The sequence below is a fragment of the Peromyscus maniculatus genome, chromosome 7 (assembly GCF_049852395.1).
Source record: "Peromyscus maniculatus bairdii isolate BWxNUB_F1_BW_parent chromosome 7, HU_Pman_BW_mat_3.1, whole genome shotgun sequence".
NCBI classification, from domain to species: Eukaryota; Metazoa; Chordata; class Mammalia; order Rodentia; family Cricetidae; genus Peromyscus; species Peromyscus maniculatus.
In genome coordinates, this window is record NC_134858.1 from 104,532,020 (window position 1) to 104,552,099 (window position 20,080).

Below are 20,080 nucleotides of genomic sequence, written 5' to 3' on the forward strand. Positions count from 1 at the left end.
CTCCCTTACTTATAGTCTTCTCCTATGCTCTGCCTTTCCCTTGGGATAACCAATGGTAGCAACACATATTCACAGCATACAGAAAGACCATCCCACGGCAGCCCTTCTCCACAATGCCATGCTCCCCCATCCATCATCCACATACATGTGCTGCTCCTTTAGGCCATCTTTCCCACCTCTCCATCGCATTTATTTATTCATCTAAATGGCATTGCAAACTGAGTGTGTCACACAGTATATATATTTTTTTGCCCAAATAGCTTTACATGCAAATACTTATTGCAAGAAATCATTGATCTGGTTCAAGGGTTTCTGAAGCACCATAGATACTGGACTATCAGTGAGACTCATCTCAGCGATTCTGTGGTTGCCCAGGATCGAGAGCTCCAGGCCACTGCACACTCCTTGATGAAGGCCGCCTTGCCTGCTCACCTTGTACCATCATGTTTGCAGCCCTCCGGCAGGCAGCAGTGCGGGGCCCATGCTCTCCACCCCCAAGCAGGGCGAGCAGTAGCAGCTCCATGCCGAGGCTCAGGTGCACTGGCCTGAGCCTCCCAGGGGACCTAGGACCCGCCCTACGAGCTGCTCTTCAGTCCCAAGGGTGCCAGTGGCCACCTCCATCTTGAATTGGTCTGCAAATATATTCTTAAAAGGTTCTAATAATGGAAATTACAGATGTTCCGGGACACATTTATTGGACATACAGCCGTTCTTTCTGATGCTCATCTCTTGAGTTTCTTGCCGCAAGGCCGCGCTCTGGCTCGGGAGGAAGTGTGGCTCCTCCAGAGCGGCTGCTGGGGTAACGGTGAGAGTCGATTCTCACACTTTCAACATGCAGTCTCACAGACCAAACAGTCCTATTCCTAAGAAGAGGAACAGGAGGAACGTAGATCGAGAGGACACTTGCTGAAGGATTTCTAGGCTGGAACCCAGGGCAAACGTCACCTCTTGGAGCACTGTGTCTAGCATTTGGGGTATGTGTTGGCGGGAGGTGAGCCTCGGAAGTTTGGGTACCAGCTACCTCTCTGGCTGCACTCCACGTGTCCTGTCTCAGGCTTGCAGACTTGCCCCATTCTTGGCTTCTCTGACTTCTGGGGTCCTCATTACAGCTTTGATTTCACTCCTGAAGCTTCTCCCACTGTTCTCTTGGGCCTGTCTGTCCACAAGAATTCCTCCCCTGCCACATGTTGCCTGCCCTCCCATGTTTCATTTTGTTAAAGATCTATTTGTGTGTGTGTGTTTCCTGCATGTATGTATGTATACCACATGTGTGCCTATGAAGGTCAGGAGAAGGCATCAGATGACCTGGAACTGTAGTGATGAATAATTGGGGGGTGGTACTTCCTATCCAAACTATAACAGGGTGGTAGCAGGGGCATGGAGAACCTCAGCTAATGTCTATGCTCGTCTGTTGCTATCACCCCAACTGGTCCTTTTGTATCTAAGATACCTTTGTTTCCCAGCTGAACTCTTTTTTTTTAATTAATTAATTTATTTATTTATTTTGCCGAATGTTGTTTATTGAAGGAGGGAGGAGGTCTTAAATACAGGCTTACAGCACAATGGGGGAACCCCAGAGGGCAGAAGTTCGCTACCGATGTTTTACAATCTTGCATCTAAGCTGTTAACGCCCATTATGCAGGATACACAGACAAAGAACTTCCCTTAAGCATTCAGGAGGGTGGAACCTGGTAGGGAATTAGCATAGGGAGGATATCAAGGTCAAGGTCAGCAAGCAAGGCAACAGTTACCCAAAAGGGGGGCCAGGACCCTACAGGTCCCCCTTTTACTAGAAAATGAGCTTCTGACTTAAGTTGCGTGGGACATCAGCAGGTCATCTTACCCATCATGGAGACACCTGCCTAGGCCATACAGGCACTCTGTCTTAGGTTGGTGAGTGCCCCCCAGGCATTACCTGTCTCTCAATACTCATCATACAGGCTCAATCATGTGAGCTGCAGAGTTAACTGCTGCCAAAGATCTCAAAGTGGCGCTGGGCTTGCAATCTGTGTGTTCGATACAGAAAAGACCAACAGAGGTCCTATCTTACCCATATCCAGTAGGCTAAAGGCAACTGAGCCATTCCCTTCCTTAACAAGCCTTATTGCAAATTGGAGTCTTTGTAAGATGGTATCCCAAAAGCAAATGGATCTTGAGTTTATAAATTTATAATTTTCTAGGCCAATCTGTATATAACTATTGAATAAATTTATCATGCCCAATAGAATGAAAAATTAACTAACTGTGATAGCTACTTTTGCTGCCAGGGTCTCCACTGTGCTAGCTGTAGTAACCAATTATGAAATGGTAATCCCAGAAACAGTAGCAGCGGTAGCCGCCACTGCTATAACAGCAACAATGGCAGCAACAATGTCAAATTCTCTTCTGGAGCGTGTGGGCATTCACTGGCATGGATACAACTCCAGGAACACAAACCGCCAAGGCCCATCTTTCTTGATCCCAGCACAACTTAAGCTGGTAGCTCTGCAAAAGAACAACTAAGAAGCATAAAAAAAAAAAAAAAAAAAAAAAAACAAAACAGGCAGCTCACAAGGAGCATAACTAATGGTCTCATAATGGCTACATTCAGGCTCATAAATTTTAAGGTATCTTCAAAGGGGGCTAAATGAATTTCAGGAGGCCAATAAATGTTGCACAGACCCAGCTGAACTCTTAACAAGCCATTTCATCCTGTATCTGAATACTCTTTCTGATGGGGATTTTCCAAACAGAAGCCATTGTATAAGAGAATGGTGCCCTGGCCTCTGTGTAACCTGTTTGAAGGGGTCAGATAGTTTTCTAGGCTGATAACAAACCAGCATTACCAGTTTGTCTCCATTGCCACCTCTGATTGTATCTTCTCCTTTCAAAGCACTGCTCATTTCCTTCTGACATGGGCTAGATTCAGCCCTTTCCCAGGCCACCTTAGTCTGGCTCCCTCATTCCTGCACAGGAGTGACAGACAGGTGGTCTGTCAGTCAGTGCAGGTCACATGACTTACATGGCCATGACCTTTGGTGGCTATGTGTGGGCCACTCTCTAATTTACCCTTTTATATTTTTTTAAATTGTTTTTTTAGTTGACATCAGTAATAGCAGGTGTCATGATGGCAGGCTCATACATTGATGTCATTAGACTTTGTTCTGCTTCGTCCTCCTCCCCTTCCCCTCGTCTCCTCCGCTGGTTCATCTCGTCCCCCTCAACAGTCTCCCTTTTTGTTTTCCACAGCTCATGTATTCGGTACCCTGCCTCCCCTCTGCATTGCTCAAAGCCCGTTTTCCTCTACTCCCTCCTCTTTCTTTTTCTCACCCCCTCCCCTACTCCACACACAAATCCTGTGTTCTTTCGTGTCATGAGCAATACTTCACAGAAATAGTCACAGCAACTGACTCATAGGAACTCACGAGCTTCAGACCAACAGCTGTGGAATCTGCATGGGACTGGACTAGACCCTCTGCTTATGGGAGACAGTTGTGTAGCTGGGTCTGTTTGGGGGGGCCCTGGCAGTGGGATCAGGATCTATCCCTGGTGCATGAGCTGGGTTTCTGGATCCCATTACCTATGGTCAGACACCTTGCTCAGCCTTGATGCAGTGGGGAGGGGCTTGGTCCTGCCTCTACTGAATGTACCAGGCTTTGCTGTCTCCCCATGGGAGGACTTACCCTTTTGAAGGAAGGGATGAGGGGGTTTGGGAGAGGCAAAGCAAGGAGTGGGAGGAGGGATGAGGGGGGTATCTGTGGTTGGTATGTAAAATGAAAAATAATTAAATAAAAAAAAATAGTCACAGAAACAGCTCAGGAAAACCAAGTTCATGCTCTCCCAGGTCATGGAGAAAGGTCCTTGTGTGCCCTCAGGGTCACAGGGGAATTTTCAGATTTGGTGAGAAGGCAACAGAGAGAAGCAAGGAGAGAGGTTAGGCCAGTCATATTGGTGTTTCCATGGAGAGATCAGACAGGGCAGGCAAATGGTTTAGAACTGACTAGGTGGAAGTGCTGGGACCTTTGGGGTCAGAACTGAGCAAGGTCCTGGCACAGAGCTCTGCATCCATGAAGTTGATTTCTAGTGTGAGGTCATGTATTAGTCAGGGTTCTAACAGAACTCACAGAATGAATCTCCCTCTCTATCTATACAAGGAGGATTTATTGGAATGACTTACAGACTTCAGTCCACTTGATTCAACGATGGTTGTCTATAAAAGGGAAGTCCAGGAATCCAGTAGTTTGCTCAGTCCTCAAGGCTGGATGTCTCTGTTGCTCTTCAGTATATGCTGGATTCCTAAAGAACTAGGCTCCAAAGCCGGTGAAAGAATGGATGAACTAGCAAGGTGAGGGCAAGCAGGCAAAGAACAAGAGCTTCCTTCTTCTTTATATAGGCTTCCAGCAGAAGGTGTGGCCCAGATTAAAGGCATATGTCTTCCCACCTCAAAGGTCCAGACTAGAAGCAGATTCACCCACTCCAAACCAAGCAAAAAAAAAAAAAAATCTCTCACAGGTGTGCCCTCCATTTCTGGATTGTAGTTCATTCCAGCTGTAGTCAAATTGACAACCAAGAAGAACATCACAGGTCAGTAGACAATGAGGTTGGATGCTCAGGACCTGATAAGAACTTTATAGCAGAGCGGCAGAGTTAGGAGTTAGAGCCAAGAGGAGGAGGTCAGGGAAAGCTATGTAAATCAGGACCACGCGGGCCCCCCCCCCCCGCCCCCCCCCCCCGCCCCCCTGAAGCCTTTGTGCAGAGATAAACTTGGAGAGCTTCAGTAGAGAATTCTCCAGGGAAGCAGGCAGCGAGGGAAAGTTCTGAGATGGGAGCAAGCTTGGGGTGTTCTGCTTGGGATGTTTGAGGACTGGCCAAGTGAATAGGCAGGACTGCTATGGGGACTGCTTGGATCCAACACGGCTCGAACACCAAGTCAATGCAGAAAAGAAAAGTTCATTGTAATCAAACTGCAACTGATTGATCGGGGACGCAGAACAGACTCAGGAGCTCAACTGTGGTCCTGAGCCAGAACGTTACACAGCTTTTAAGAGCGCGCGCACACGCGCGCGCACACATGCACACGCACACGCACACGCACACACACACACACACACACACACACACACACACACACACCAATCACAAAAGTCACAAACATCTGTGCTAAGTTACATTTTCCACCTATCAGGAAAGGGGATTCTTCTAGGGACATTTCTTTGTGGTACCCTTATCCTGTTCCCATTGGTTGGTTTACTCAACTCTGGCTGCGTGGCTTGCCCCCACATTCATGTCTCTTGCCAACCAGGATGTCAGTCACTCAGTCTTGGGAACTTAAACTTTCTTTGATGCCCTATTCAAAATGGAAGTTTTACTCAAAATGGCTTCAGTTTGATTCCTTCTTACAGGACAGGGACTATGAACCCAGAAAAGGAATGGGTAAGTTCTGGGCTTTAATACTATACGTATTCTGATATCCACTGAATGTGTGACTGTGTCTTCCCCTTTTCAACAATGCACAGAATGTCTTTCTTTATACTCTCCTCTTATCGAAGGGCCAGATGCACTGTAGGGACTAGGGTAGGGCTGTAATGTGTCCAAGGATGAACTGATTGTTGATATGGACTATATACAAGGAAGATGTTCTTTTAAAAATGCCATACCTAGGGGCTGGAGAGAGATGAGTCAACAGTTAAAAGCACTGACTGCTCTTCCAGAAGACCTGGGATCAATTCCAAACATCCATATGATGGTTCACAATCATCTGTAACTCTAGTTCTACCAGATCAGATAACTTCTTCTGGCATCTGAGAGCACCAGGCATGAAAGTGATACACATACATACATGCAGGCAAAATACCTATACCTATAAAAAAGAAAAACTAAAAAAATTTTAAAAGTCTACCCTTAGTAATTGTGATGGCTATTCTTGGTAGTCAACTTGACTATATCTGGAATTAACTAAAACTTCAAGTCACTGGACACACCTGTGAGGGAGTTTTAGTTAATTGGATCATTTGAACTAGGCAGACCCCCCTAAATCTGGGCCACCCCTTTTTGTGGTAGCCTCTATAAAGGGCAAGGAAGAAGGAAGGTTTTGTTTTTTCCCTGCTTGCCCTTACGATTCACTGGCATCAGAGCCTACTTCTTCGGGATTCTGACATATACTGACGACCAGCCGAGAAATCCAGCCTGGTAGACTGAACAACTGGATTCTCAGACTTTCCTTCTGTAAGCCACTTAGATAAATCCCCTTTATATATGCATAGATTCATTCTATGTTCCTCTAGAGAACCCTGATTAATGCAGTACCTGATTCAAAAATTGAAACAAAACAAAAATGGAAAACAGTGCCATATTCATGATCCATGGGAAATTTCGAGGCCCTAGTCCATATCAGCAACTCATTGCAAGGCCTGTCTCTTCATGCATGGACAAGCCAGCGTCCTCTCTGTCAGTGCTGGCTTCCTTTAGCTCCAGCTGAACCTGCCTTCCTATAACACTTCCATAACACTTGTGCCTATAACACTTACGCTCTTTGCATGAGTTTTATCCTAATGTCACTGAAACCAAAGTTGCCTCCTATCCAGTGTCACAGGAAGGACACTGAGGAGGTGCAAAAGACCAGGCCAGACCAAACAAGGTCTCTATGGGGAAAAGTTAAATCCAGATGTTGGAAGATGAGCTCCTCCATATTGCACAACTTGAGGAACATCATTTAAATGGGTATCAGTGAGGCAGGGTCTCTGGAGTTGGTCATGCAACACCTGAACCTTACAATACCAATATTCCAACCAGGAGACACTGCTAATCAATCAAGATCTTGATCAGACAGGTTGAGACTCTCACATTCTCTGCCCCTCGGGAGTACAGATGTTCTCTCTTGATTCTCCAGAGCACACTTGTGCTTTAAGCCGGCAGTCATTTTCCTGACCCATCGCTGAGGCTGGGACATCCAGCACTTTATCTTACAAAGACCCAGAGACAGCTATTAGGAGCAACCCTGGTCAGTTCTTTATTGGGAAAGGCACACAGTCTGAAATCCGACAAATCTGCGATTCAAAAAAGATATCAACCTGAAGTTTTATCTTCTTTCCTGTGATCTCATAGCAGCCCTGGATCGCACTATGATTTCTACAAATGTAGTCATAATTCCTAGAGTCTTGCAGTTTTAGAACAGAGTTGCGCAAATGGAGATAATGCTTCCGGGTGAGCCACATACGCACCCAGGACTGCAGCTTCACAGCTGCATATATTTGTCTCAGGCTGCAGTCCATCCTCTCCTGTAACCTCCTCTTCAGCAGCCTGGCCATTGTCTGCCTCCACCAGCACTGAATGGTCCAAGCACTGAGGGCAGCCGTCAGCAGGGTCCGGCGCACCAGGGTGCCTCGCCACCAGGCCTGGATCTTTATGCTTGCCAGCATGACCTTAGCAGGCAGCTGCTATTTTGAAGAGGAGTGGTTGCATGAAAAAGAAAGGACACTCAGGAAATAGTCCTCAGAAACCTCAGCCTCAGGATGGGAAACCAGGGGGGCCCTTAGAGATCAGGAAGAGCATTTGGCCTCTGGTTACCTCTTTCTGTCATGCTTATTATGTGCATGGATATGCATGCACCACCTTGAGTCTCAATGTCCCCATTTATAGAATGGGGACATCTGCTCTTGATACCTCTTCTGGCTTTCCAGGGAGCTGGGCTGGCCAGTTTAGGACAAGAGCCCTGGGTTCTATAGAACCACTTTGGATCTGATAGCCACCAGGGCCCCTTGACCTCTTCCTTCAGACCTCCCATCTGCAGGTATGAACTTCACTTTCCTATCGCCTTAATCCACACAACCTGCCACCTCCCTCTGTGAGGCCCTAAGACTGTCTCCCTCCTCTGTACAGTCTGGGGTCTTTCTCTTCTATTTTTCACTCTTACTTTGTTCACTTCCCACATCCTACACACACACACACACACACACACACACACACACACACACACACACACACGTTCCACGCTTGCATAATTTTGGACATGAGAGTCTCCCTGTTTGGCTCTTTATTCACCAAACACACACCATCCCCCAGCGTCACATAGTCCTACTCCCACTCTCTGGGACATTTCCTCCCCCACACACCAATCTTTGTACCTCCGTCATCTGCCTCTCTAACAAGGCGACTGGATAAGACAGTCAAGGACAAGCAAGCCCTATTCATAGCAGCGTTGGGGAGTGTAGCTGCCCCAGTTAGCTGGGACAGTCTTGGTTTCGATGGTTATTCAGGGTAATGGTTTTATTCAGACCTTTTACTTGTACATGTGCCATGCTTGGAGCATTAATTCCATGACTACTCTATGGTATGGGCCACAAGCAAAGCCTTTACTTTGTGTGGATCAAGAGATGCGTTAGATCAGAGGTCACCCCCCCTCCAACAGTGGGGCCCTCCCCATGCCACCTACCTCTGGCTGGGGTGGGGGTTCCATTTTCTCTGTATTCCTTTTCTGAAGTATGGTTTCATCTGCCTTCGCAGCTTTAGTTTCCTTATCTTGGGTTTGCTTTTCCTAGAATCAGAGTCAAAGGACAAAGTAGATCGTTTTGTGGCCAAGTCAGCGTTGATTCTAATACACACACAACCGCTTCCTTTGGACTGCCAGCCTAAACACAGGCCTTGTTTCCTACTAGTGAAAACCCACTGCACACAACTTCCTGTGCATACAACTCGTTTGTCAGCTGACTGACTTCAGTCTGGTTGTTCTAAAGCCTCGGGCAAACCCTCTTGTCAACAGTGGGAAATCCGCTGAGGACTGACTGTGTGCTGTTCCCTCCCCCATTCTCTTGACTTCCTTTCTCACCTCTGGATTGTCTGTCTCTGTGGGATGGGGAGGCTGTTGGGGATGTGGTGTCAGTGTCCTGGTAGGGTGTGGCACTAGACCCTGCTACGGCTCCTTGAGTCAGCTTCAGTCCTCTTGGAGACCGACAAGTCAATCGCTCCTCTTGGAGGAAGAGTCCAAACAGCCCACGGGCAGCCCCTGGCCCCGAAGCTTCTGAGCTCAGATGGCCAGCGTGGACTCTCTTCACTTCCCCAATTACATTAAAAGTTATTTAAAAAATATATTATTTACAACTTTGACTTATTTTCTTTGTCTTGTCACATTTACCTTCTTCTATCTTTTAGGGATTCTACATCACTGTTACCTGTGGATTGTTCCTTCTCACATTCTTTTTAAAGGTGCAATAGATATTTTTGAAATGTGTAGAGGGAGAGGGAGGTCAGAGGCTACTCTCATCATTTGGGTCCAGTGTCAAGCATTCTGGTTTTTTTGCTTGTTTGTTTGTTTGTTGTTGTTGTTTTTGAGTTTCTGGATGTTTGTGTTTCCTTTGAGAGGGACCCTAAAGCATATTTTAGGCAGTGACTGAGAATTTTCTTCCACAGGTGTCTTGTGTCTTGTTTGTTTACTTCATAAAAAAAAAAATCTAAAAGTGTACTTTCTTCTCATCTCTCCCCCTTTTAATTCCCTTTCCTCCTCAGTAGGGTGGCCAGTAAATACAGCTGGCAAAAAAAAAGTCAGCCTTAAACAAAGCCAGTGAGGATGTCAAGCCAGGTAAGTAGGCATTGTCATAAGAGCGGTCTCCAGCAGGGAACCCAGGCCATGCAGGAGGCGTCCACACAGGGGTCCAAGTTCCCAGCTCTAACGCGGATCATATCCTTGGGATGAGAAGTGGTCTGCAGGAAGTCAGACCGTGACACGACAAGAGGCTGATACTTTCTGTGCTCAGGTGAATGAAGGGGACCTCTGCATGGGTCAGCAGGCCAGTGAGGAGGCAGGAGCCTCATCCTGTGTTCACCTGGAGAAGTTGCCTGGCACAGTCCTGGGGCCCGAGTGGGTGGGAAGAATGGCAATGTGGAGGATGGCAGGCCATGGTGATCAGAGGGACCGACTAGAGCAGGGCAGGGTAGCCACAGAGAGGGACACCTGACGTAGGGTGTCAGTGCTTCAGCAGGGTGAGGAGGGTGAGGGTACAGGAATGGGGCCTCAGTGGTAGTGAAAGGTGGTCATGAGAGGGGAGAGGGAAGGAGCCCAGGAAAATTACTGAGTAATTAATGGTTGAGAACAAGGTTCGGAGTGCATCTGCTCTTTCTTGCCTCATTTCTCAAACTCCATGTTTATTGTTTCAAAAGAAGTGATCTGTGAAGGATTACCTGGTTTTTTTTTGTTTGTTTGTTTGTTTTGTTTTTAAGGATTACGCATGTGAAACTGGGGTCTACGTGCAAGCCCAGGCATGGATGACTGTGATAAGATGGAAACCAAAGTCACCGGAGACAAGAAGTGAGTGGTTGTGAGCCCCATCTGCCGGTTCTGGAGTCTTGAAGAATATCACCATGCTTAGGGAGGAGGGGACTGTATACACCATAGAAAATCTACTACTAAGGGGTGGCGGGGGGGGGGGGGGCTGGGGGCAGTCAAAAAGTGAGAGCTGAACTATTTTCTTCTGCATGTTTTTTCAGGAAGCAACTAACAAGGATTCCCAGTGCATTTGTCGATCAAACACACGGAGCTCTAACGACCAACCCTCTTCCTGGACACAGGGGGAGACAGGAGGGGTTTTATCTGTGCCTTTGTCTACCCATGGTTATGGGCCATGCTGGCTCACCCTCTGAGCTACAGCATCCTTATCTACCATGCAGGATTACACTTGCCGCATGGACTTCACAGGGGGAATTGGGGGGAAATGCCTTTCTCTGTGTGTAGGAAGTAAAGGGCCCTTACGGAGAAGACACTTTGAATTTATGGGCTGTGACTCGGTCCTGAGCCCAGGATGCTGCTCACCAATGCGTCTCGCAGTGTCCTAGCCATCCAGGGTCTCCCTCACCTTGTTTCTATTAATGTCTACTCCTACCTTTCAAGTTACTCCACGGCCTTTGGGGCTCATGCCAACCTTTGTCCACTTTCCCATTTTTCCACCCTGGGTCTCACCTTCCTTGTGCTCTGTATGCTGTTTACTCAGGGGGTGGATTTCAGAAACAGATAATGCTGAACCAGTCCAGCAGGGCCAGAGCTGGCTCGTCTAAGTCCAGGGACTGTGAGATCATGGGGTTTGTCCTCTCCAGTTCCTCACCTACCTTCAGTTGCTTTTTGTTCTCTGCTTTTTCTTTTTTTCCTGGTGTTTCCTTTTTCTTATTTTGATCAGACTTCTGCAACCAGAATTGGGGTGGTATGGTAGTTTGAATAATAATGGTCCCCACAGGCTCATAGATTTGAATGCTTGGTCACCAGGGGGTGGCACTATATGGAAGGATTAGGAGGTGTGGCCTTGTTGGAGAAAGTGTGTCATTGGGGGTGGGCTTTGAGGTTTTAAAAAGCCCATTCCAAGCCCTGAGTCTTTCTCTCCCAGTTGCATGAAGATCCATTTGTAGAACTCTGAGATACTTCTCCAGCACCATGTCTGCCTGTATGCGACCATGCTCCCCGCCATGATAATAACAGACTAAACCTCTGAAACTGTAAGCAGGCCCCAATTCAATGCTCTCTTTTCTAAGAGTTGCTGTGGTCATGGTGTCTCTTCACAAAAATAGAACACTCTGATAGTTGGGCTGTTGTGGGATATTTGATTGCACAACGATACTCTGAGACTGTTAGTAAAGTTAAACCTTGAATCAAGGGATGGAGTCCATAACTAGCTGACCAGAATTAGCCATACAGATTTTGGAGGGCCCAGAGAGAGAAGTAGAGGAAGAGAAAGGTGGGGGGGCTTGGAGAGAGAGATTCTCAGGCTTTTCAATCTGACAGAGTGGAGAAAGAGAGTTGGCTAGTCATTTCCCTACTGCTTTCTTGATCTAGTAGGTTTGTACCCCAATATCTGACTCCTGAGTTTTTATTAATAGAATATAGGCAAACACTTCACTGGGTCATGGGTGAAGACTAATTTCTCCAAGATATGTCTAATGCCCCAGCTCCTTATTTTATTCCTGAAGCCCATGGCATCATCCAGGGCTTCCTTCTGTCAAGGGATAAGTCTCCACCCCAGGGAAGGTGAGTCTGACTGACCATCGTGGAGGACAGGGGTTCAGATGTTCATTTCCCTCTTGGTATTGCTCCTTTAGCTTCAGCAGGGGCAGGGCAGGTGGGAAATGAGGAGATGACCACGACATCACAAGGATATCTGTGACTCATGGACCAGGTGGTCTTTCTCCTACCTCAATGATACCGGGTGAAGAGGAAACACGTGTCTGGTACCCTCCTGCTAGGAATGGGCTAGAGATGTCAGGACATGGGAGATGTTACTGGCTCAGTGATGACTGCTGCTCTGACCCACACCAGGGCTGATCCTGTCACTAGTCACTGAGGAGAATACTTCATGTTGTCACAGGAAGAAGGGACATGGGCCTTGCTACCGTACTGATTCAGCTGGCTTTCCCTGGTACTCTCTGCCTGTCTTCCATGGTGTCTGAGACACTTGCCTCACACTAATGCCTGGCAGCCCTCAGGAATTTTCCCAGTGACCAGGCCCAGCAGTTGCTGGTCTTCACTGGTCATTTTCAGCCTTTCATGGTCTTTCAGCCTCAACTCTCTGCCTCCTTTCACTTTCTGCCTCTCCTCCTTCCCTGCTGGGCCACCCTCTGGAACTGTCGGGGTGACACTTGACGCTTCGGCCGCTGTCACGGTTACCACCCCCGGGGGAGGCACCTTTCGCCATCACCAATGTCGCTGGCGCTGGAGCGCTGGAGCCGCTGTCTCCGCTGTCACTCTGCTATGGCTCCTGTCACAGCCATCACTGTGGTCAGCAATGACGCTGTTTAGTGAGGTGGAGTGGGCTCCCCGCTAAGAGCCATGCCTTAGAGTGATTTTAATAACGTTTAACAATCCTCTGGACAATCCTTACCCCAGTGGAACCGCTCTCATCTGCCCGGCCCATTTGAATTTTGCAAAGCTGTGAAGATGGAAAGTGGGGTCACCTGGCTTTCCCCCCAGGTCTCTAGTGAGGACTTGGGCAGTGCGATTCTGGGGTGAGTGCCTGAGCTTCAGGCCTAGTGGCTCTGGGCAAGTCTTCTGGCCTTGTGGCGTCTGCCTGCTCCTGGGTAACAGGGAGATAGTGCCTGTGGCTCCTTGCCAAGCTCTGTGAGGACTCCCGTGAGTGAAATACTTACAAATACCCAGTTCTTGGTACCTGTTTTAGGGGTTTTTTTTTGTTTGTTTGTTTGTTTTTTTAGATGTTTCTGTTGCCACATTCTTTCTGGCCATTGATGTCTCTGGCCACTTGACCTATTCTGTCCTTGGCCTGTGCTGTGGGATGTCGTTCTGTATGCTGTGAGTGTGTTGCTCTAATTGGTTGATAAATAAAAAACTGATTGGCCAGTAGCCAGGCAGGAAGTATAGGTGGGATTAAAAAGACAAGAATTCTCTGTTTAGTTTTGTGCACGGTGACAGATATGGATCTATTTGCAGCCTTCTACACGTTGATATCCAGTTATGCCAGCACCATTTGTTGAAGATGCTTTCTTTTTTTCCATTGTACCCTTTTGGCTTCTTTGTCAAAAATTATATGTTCATAGGTGTGTGGGTTTGGGAGGGGGGAGAATAGGATAACCCGTGGCTGATATGTAGAACTGAACGGTATTGTAAAATAAAATTAAATAAATAAAAAAGCTATAAAAGTAAAAAAAAAGTTAAATTGTGTGGCTATAGACAATTTTTAAGCAATTGTTTATTAATACAGCTCTTATTTCCTGCCCATATGATAATTAGGTTCTGTGTCATGACCAATCAAGCCTTCTTGTCCATAACCCTAATAACCCTTACATACCTTACTTCTGGAACAATAAAATGAGCTGTCTCTCTGAAAAAAAAAAAAAAAAAAAAAAAAAAAGACAAGAAGAATTCTAGGAACAGGCTGGCTGAGTCAGGATGCCAGCCTGCAGTCCAGGGAGCAGCATGTAATGGGAAAAGCCATTGAACATGTGGCAACATATAGATGAACAGAAATGGACTGAGTTTCCTTCCATTGCTCCAGAGGGTGATTTGCAACAGGAGCCCTCCAGTGCTTATCTGCGTCGGATCCTCCAGCAGAATCCACCAATAAACTCCAGCAGAATCCACCGATAAAAAAAAAGTTTAAAATATATAAAACAAGGGAAAGAATAGAATGTGGAGATGAATGATGAGTCCCTAGTTCTCCCTTTTTAAAAACTTTAGTAAAATGTTTGTTTGTTTGTTTAACATTTCAAATTTTTTTAAATTTTTATTTATTTTTTAATTGTTTAAAGTTAATTAATTTATTTATTTTTCTATTATCATCTTGATAGAGTATGTATTCTTATCTTAATAGTGACATGTTTCATTGAGGCTTGCTCAGGAATTGAGTAAAACTGAAATTTATTATAATCTTTAATTTCTTTCTTTATTTCTTCCTTGACCCATTGATGTTTCAGGTTGGCATTATTCAGTTTCCATGAGTTTGTGGGTTTTCTATAATTTTTGTTGTTGTTGAGGTCTAACTTTAAGGCATGGTGGTCAGATAAGATACAGGAGGTTATTCCAGTTTTTTTTTTTTTTTTTTTTTTTTTTTTTTTTTTTTTTTTTTTTTGTATCTGTTGAGATTTGTTTTGTGGCCAAGCATGTGGTCAATTTTTGAGAAGGTTCCATGGGGTGCTGAGAAGAAGGTATATTCTTTTGTGTTAGGATGGAATGTTCTGTAGATATCTATTAAGTCTATTTGAGTCATAACATCTGTTAGGTCCTTTATTTCTTTGTTAAGTTTCAGTCTGGTAGATCCTTCTTTTGGTGAGAGTGTTGTGTTAAAATCTCCCACTACTGTGTGGGGTTTGATGTGCAGTTTTAGCTTTAGTAGTGTTTCTTTTATGAATGTGGGTGCTTTTGTATTTGGGGCATAAATGTTTAAAATTGAGACTTCATTTTGGTGGATTTTTCCTGTGATAAATATGTAATGTCCATCCTGATCTCTTTTGATTGATTTTAGTTTGAAGTCTATTTTATTAGATATTAGGATAGCTCCACCAGTTTGTTTCTTAGGTCCATTTGCTTGGAAAGCCTTTTCCCAGCCCTTTACTCTGAGGTAGTGTCTGTCTTTGAAGTTAAGGTGTGTTTCTTGTATGCAGCAGATGGATGGGTCCTGTTTTCTTATCCATTCTGTTAGCCTGTGTCTTTTTATAGGTAAGTTGAGACCATTGATATTGATGGATATTAATGACCAATGACTGTTAATTCCTGTTATTTTTTGTGGTTGTGTTGTGTTGTCCTTCTTTGGTGTATGTTGGTGTGGGATTATCTATTGCTTGATTTTTCATGGATGTGTTTAACTTCTTTGGGTTGGATTTTCTCTTCTAGTGCTTTCTGTAGGGCTGGGTTTGTGGACAGGTATTGATTAAATCTGGTTTTATCCTGGAATATTTTGTTTACTCCGTCTATGGTGATTGAGAGTTTTGCTGGGTATAATAGTCTGGGTTGGCATCCGTGGTCTCTTAGTGTCTGCATAAGATTTGTCCAGGACCTTCTAGCTTTCATAGTCTCTATTGAGAAGTCTGGTGTTATTCTGATGGGTTTGCCTTTATATGTTACTTGGTCTTCTTCCTTTGCGGCTCTTAATATTTTTTTCTGTGTGTTTAGTGTTTTGATTATTATGTGGCGAGGGGACTTTTTTTTGGATCCAGCCTATTTGGTGTTCTGTAAGCTTCTTGTATCTTCATAGATATTTCTTTCTTTAGGTTAGGAAAGTTTTCTTCTATGATTTTGTTGAATATATTTTCTGTGCCTTTGAGTTGGTATTCTTCTCCTTCTTCTATCCCTATTATTCTTAGGTTTGGTCTTTTCATGGTGTTCCAAATTTCTTAGACATTTTGTGTTATGACTTTTTTGTCTTTAGTGTTTTCTTTGACTGACGAATCTATTTTCTCTATTGTGTCTTTAGTGTCAGAGATTCTCTGTTCCATCTCTTGCAATCGGTTGGTTATGCTTGTTTCTGTAGTTCCTGTTCGTTTAGTCAGGGTTTCTATTTCCAGCATTCCCTCAGCATGTGTTTTATTGTCTCAAATTCATTTTTCAGATCTTGGAATGTTTCTTTCATCTGTTTAATTGCTTTTTCTTGGCTTTCTTTGATTTCTTCCAGTTTTTTGTTCTTTTTGTTCTTCCATTTCTTTAAGGGAATTTTTTATTTCCTCTTTAATGGAGTTTTTTATTTCCTCTTTAAGGGAATTTTTTATTTCTTCTTTAAGGGCCTCTATCATCTTCTTAAAGTCATTTTTAGTATTGATTTCTTCTGTTTCTTCTGTCATGGTATGTTCAGGTCTTGCAGGTGTAGAATCACTAGGTTCTGATGTTGCCATATAGGTCTTTATGTTGTTGCCTGTATTTTTGCACTGGTGTCTACTCATTTCTTCCTCTACTCAGTGCAGGTGGTGTCTGTGTCTGAGAGTGCCTCTCTTGTTCTAATTTTTAGTCTTGGTTCACTAGGAGTTCTTGGTTAAATTGGTGCTGTTGGGCTGTTTCTTCAGGAGCAGCTGATCTCAGTCGGTGAAGTATGTGCTTATGATTCTGGTGATCTGGTTTGGTGGCTGGGCGGTGCCTTCTTCTGTGTTCTCAGGTCATGTTTTGCTCATTCATCGACTCCTCAGCTGATCTTGTTTCCTCAGACTTCAAACTGTAGGGATCCGAATCCTCTCCCGGATGGATTTCAGCTGAGCCGGGTAGTCTCACCAACACCTCCAAGTTGTTGGGTTTCGCAGGATCAGCAGCTGGGCCCTGGGTTGGCCTCAGACGGAGTGTTCAGATTCGTTCTGGTTCCATCCCACAGAGATAGCTTCTTCCCCAGGTGTTGGGATTAAAGGCATCCCTGTTCCAAGCTCTTAATTAAGAGCTTGTTTTCACTAACTCTTCAGCGGGTAATAGCTCAGTTTCTGGTCTTTATTGCAACTGTGTTTCGGCCGCTGCCCACCAGGCCTGCCTGCCTCCGCTCTGGGCCTGCCTGCCTCTGCTGGGCCTGTCTGCCTCTGCGGGCCGCCACCGGGCCTACCTGCCTCTGGCTGCTGCCGCCGCCGTACCTGTCTGCCTCTGTGGGCCACTGCTGGGCCTACCTGTCTCTGCTGGTTGCTGTTGCCGCCGCCGCCAGGCCTACCTGTCCACATTCTCCATTTTTTTAGGTTTAGCTTTTATCTGTTTTACAGTTTTTTGTTTGTTTGGTTTTGTTTTGTTTTTCTACATTCTGCAAGTTTTAGTATATTTTTTTTTAAAAAAACACTTTCATCATCTGAAGTCTTTTAAATTAATATTTTTGGTTGTGCACAAAATCATGAATTTCATGATATTTTCACACGCGTATACCATTGCGCTTTGCTCATATTCACCCCCATCACACTCCTGTCCACTTCCCCCCTCCTTCCTATTTCCAAATAGTCCTACTCCGATTTCATGGTGTGTGTGTGTGTGTGTGTGTGTGTGTGTGTGTGTGTGTGTATCACTGCCTGGGGGGGCAGCCTCTAGATGGCTCAGGGCTCAAAGGGAAATCCACAGCATCAGCACATCCTAGACTTTTCTATCTGAGGGGGTTAAGGGAAAAAAGATACTCACACACTCTCTTGATGGTTTCCTTCAGACCTGTTCTTTATTCTTCTTTTGCTTTTTCTATTCTTTATTTTCCTGGTGATTTCCCTCTCCCATTCCTGATGTTTCCTTTTTAGTTCCTTCTAACTCTCTCATTCCTGATATTTCCCTTCTAACTAACTTTAACTCTCTCATTCTTGAGGTTTTTCCTTCTAACTCTCATTCTTGATGTTTTCCTTCTAGCCCATTTTAACTCTATCTCTATTCTTCCCCTTACAGCTTATATACACCAGTAAAAATCTTCCAGGCAGTATAAAAATTACAATGTGGTTACATTCTGTTTTTCAAGTGAATGATTACAATGAATACAAAACAAACAGTAAAAAACAGCATGTTTCCCATATTCCTTACATGATTAAACATTTCACATATTACAGGTGAAAAACAAATTATTCCAAGAACCCACATACATTCATACCCAAGCAACTTGTTATATATTAACCATGTGGGCAAGCAAGGTATTCTCAGTCGGGTCTTTTCCTGACAGGCTGCCTTTTGCAGTTACAAAGAAAGGGCCAATTACTTTATTACTTACCTTGAGGTAATCTTAAAGGAATCACAAATCTAAACTTTTATATACGAAAAAGAATCAGTCAGCTCTACTTTAAATCTTTGGGGCACATACACACTCATCAATAGTTTCTTATCTCAGGAGATTGAGGGCAAAAATGGGCACAAGGAATTAATCATTACCATTGATCACCAACCAAACCTAGCAAGGAAAGTACTAGCAGCAATTGGGTTGCTTTGTATTTTTGTCCTCAACCTAATGAATCTATAACTCAGCTGTGTGTCCTTGTGAACTTTAGATTATTTTCTAGGGTTATTCATCTTAAAACTATTATGAAAGCATTTGTTCTGACCTGAAGTTACTTTAAGGCTTTGTTTCAGCTAATGATGCACACCAAAACCCATGACTGCATCTTTCAGCATTAAGAGAATTAGAGCCAGCCTGGCTCCTGGGGACTCAATTGTCTTCCTTAATCATTAACCTGAACTGAGATCTATGCAGCTCCTTGGGTGAAACTCATAGGCCCTAGCAGTGTGGCATTTTTTTTTTTTGTATTTATTTTTATTCATTGAAACTGTTTAAGCTAACATTATCATTATCAGTTAGACACTACAGCTTAGGGAGGAATCATCTTCATAATAATCCACAGGTAAAAATGCCCAGCAGAAAGGAATGTTTTCGTGAGACAAACACACTACATTACAGGCAGAGGGGATCTACTCACACCCATTCACACCATGCCAGATACCAGAGAAAGATGGCAGTAGCAAACTTGTAAAGGCACAGCAGAAGCAAAAGACATTCCAGGGTCTGTAGTCTCAGGGGCCTTGCCTGTCTGAGATTGACCCATCAGAGGGTTTCCTCCTGGTGGGCTGACACCTTGAACTTCAGTTGACACCTGTTGCTTCCCTGACACAGCCACCAGCGTGTGTGTGTGTGTGTGTGTGTGTGTGTGTGTGTGTGTGTGTGTGTGTAGCTAAATCTAGATTCCATATTCGAGAGAAAACATGCAATATTTGCTTTTTTGGGTCTGGTATAATTGTGTGTGGGCCAGTGCCATGGAGGTCAGAAGAAGTCATCAGATCTCTTGAAGATGAAATTACAGATAATTGTGAGCTGCTCAATATGGTTGTTGGAAATGAAAGTCCAATCCTCTGAAGGAGCGACAAGTATTCTTTACAATAGGGCCCCAGATATTAGTAGACCCCCCAGACCTTAGTGCAACTGACTCCACAATGGAAATACCATTTAGGCCATAAAACTCAGCACGTAGACAGCACCACCTTCCAAAACTAAAACAAAGGCCTAATCCATCAAAGACCATAGCTCTGGGGTGATCTCTAAATGGACTAACCTTGCTTTTTGGCTTCTGTGATTCCTCTTTTGGCTAACTGTTCTTGTTAACTGAAGTATGTCAACCCAGGACATGGTTTTTGTGCTTAAAAGTCACTCTGAGAAAATCTCAGGGCTACACTGGGAAACCCTGTCTCAAAACACCAAAAGGAAAAAGAAAAAGAAAAAAAGAAAAGGAACAGTAGAATTACTTTTTGTTTGTTTTGGTTTGGTTTTTGATTTTTGAGACAAGTTTCTCTGTCTAGTGTCCTGGGACTCACTCTGTAGACAAGGCTGGCCTCGAACTCACAGAGATCTGCCTGCATCTGCTCCCAAGTGCTGGGATTAAAGGTGTGCACCTGAGTTGGCTGTTTGAAACCTGAAGCTTATGCAGGGACACTTGGCTCAGTCTGGGAGGAAGGGACTGGACCTGCCTGGACTGAGTCTACCAGGTTGATCGCATTCTTGGGGGAGGATTTGCCCTGGAGGAGGTGGGAATGGAGGGTGGGCTGGGGGTAAGTGGAGGGGGTGGGAGGGGGGAGAATAGGGGAACCTGTGGCTGATATGTAGAACTGAATGGTATTATAAAATAAAATAAAATAAAAAGATAAAAAATAAAAAAGAGATACAAAAAAATACCATGATCAAAGCAAAAAAAATAAAACAATAAAAAA

At 44.7% G+C, this 20,080-nt stretch overlaps 1 protein-coding gene across 2 annotated transcripts in view; it reads right to left on the reverse strand.

Moving 5' to 3' along the window:
* LOC121826489 (IQ domain-containing protein F2-like) overlaps positions 1-12,091 on the reverse strand; it is a 32,607-nt gene extending 20,516 nt beyond the window's left edge. The window contains exons 1-4 of one of the 2 annotated variants that reach the window (XM_076576989.1): positions 11,999-12,091; positions 11,074-11,145; positions 8,411-8,512; positions 6,965-7,415 (exon numbers count right to left, since the gene is read on the reverse strand). In XM_076576989.1, coding sequence (XP_076433104.1) covers positions 6,981-7,415; positions 8,411-8,512; positions 11,074-11,145; positions 11,999-12,001 — 612 coding nt within the window. In that variant the 5' untranslated portion in view covers positions 12,002-12,091 and the 3' untranslated portion in view covers positions 6,965-6,980. Of the gene's footprint in view, positions 1-6,964; positions 7,416-8,410; positions 8,513-11,073; positions 11,146-11,998 lie in introns of those variants that run through there. The other variant, XM_076576990.1, reaches the window with a different exon arrangement.
* Between the last annotated feature and the right edge of the window lie 7,989 nt (positions 12,092-20,080).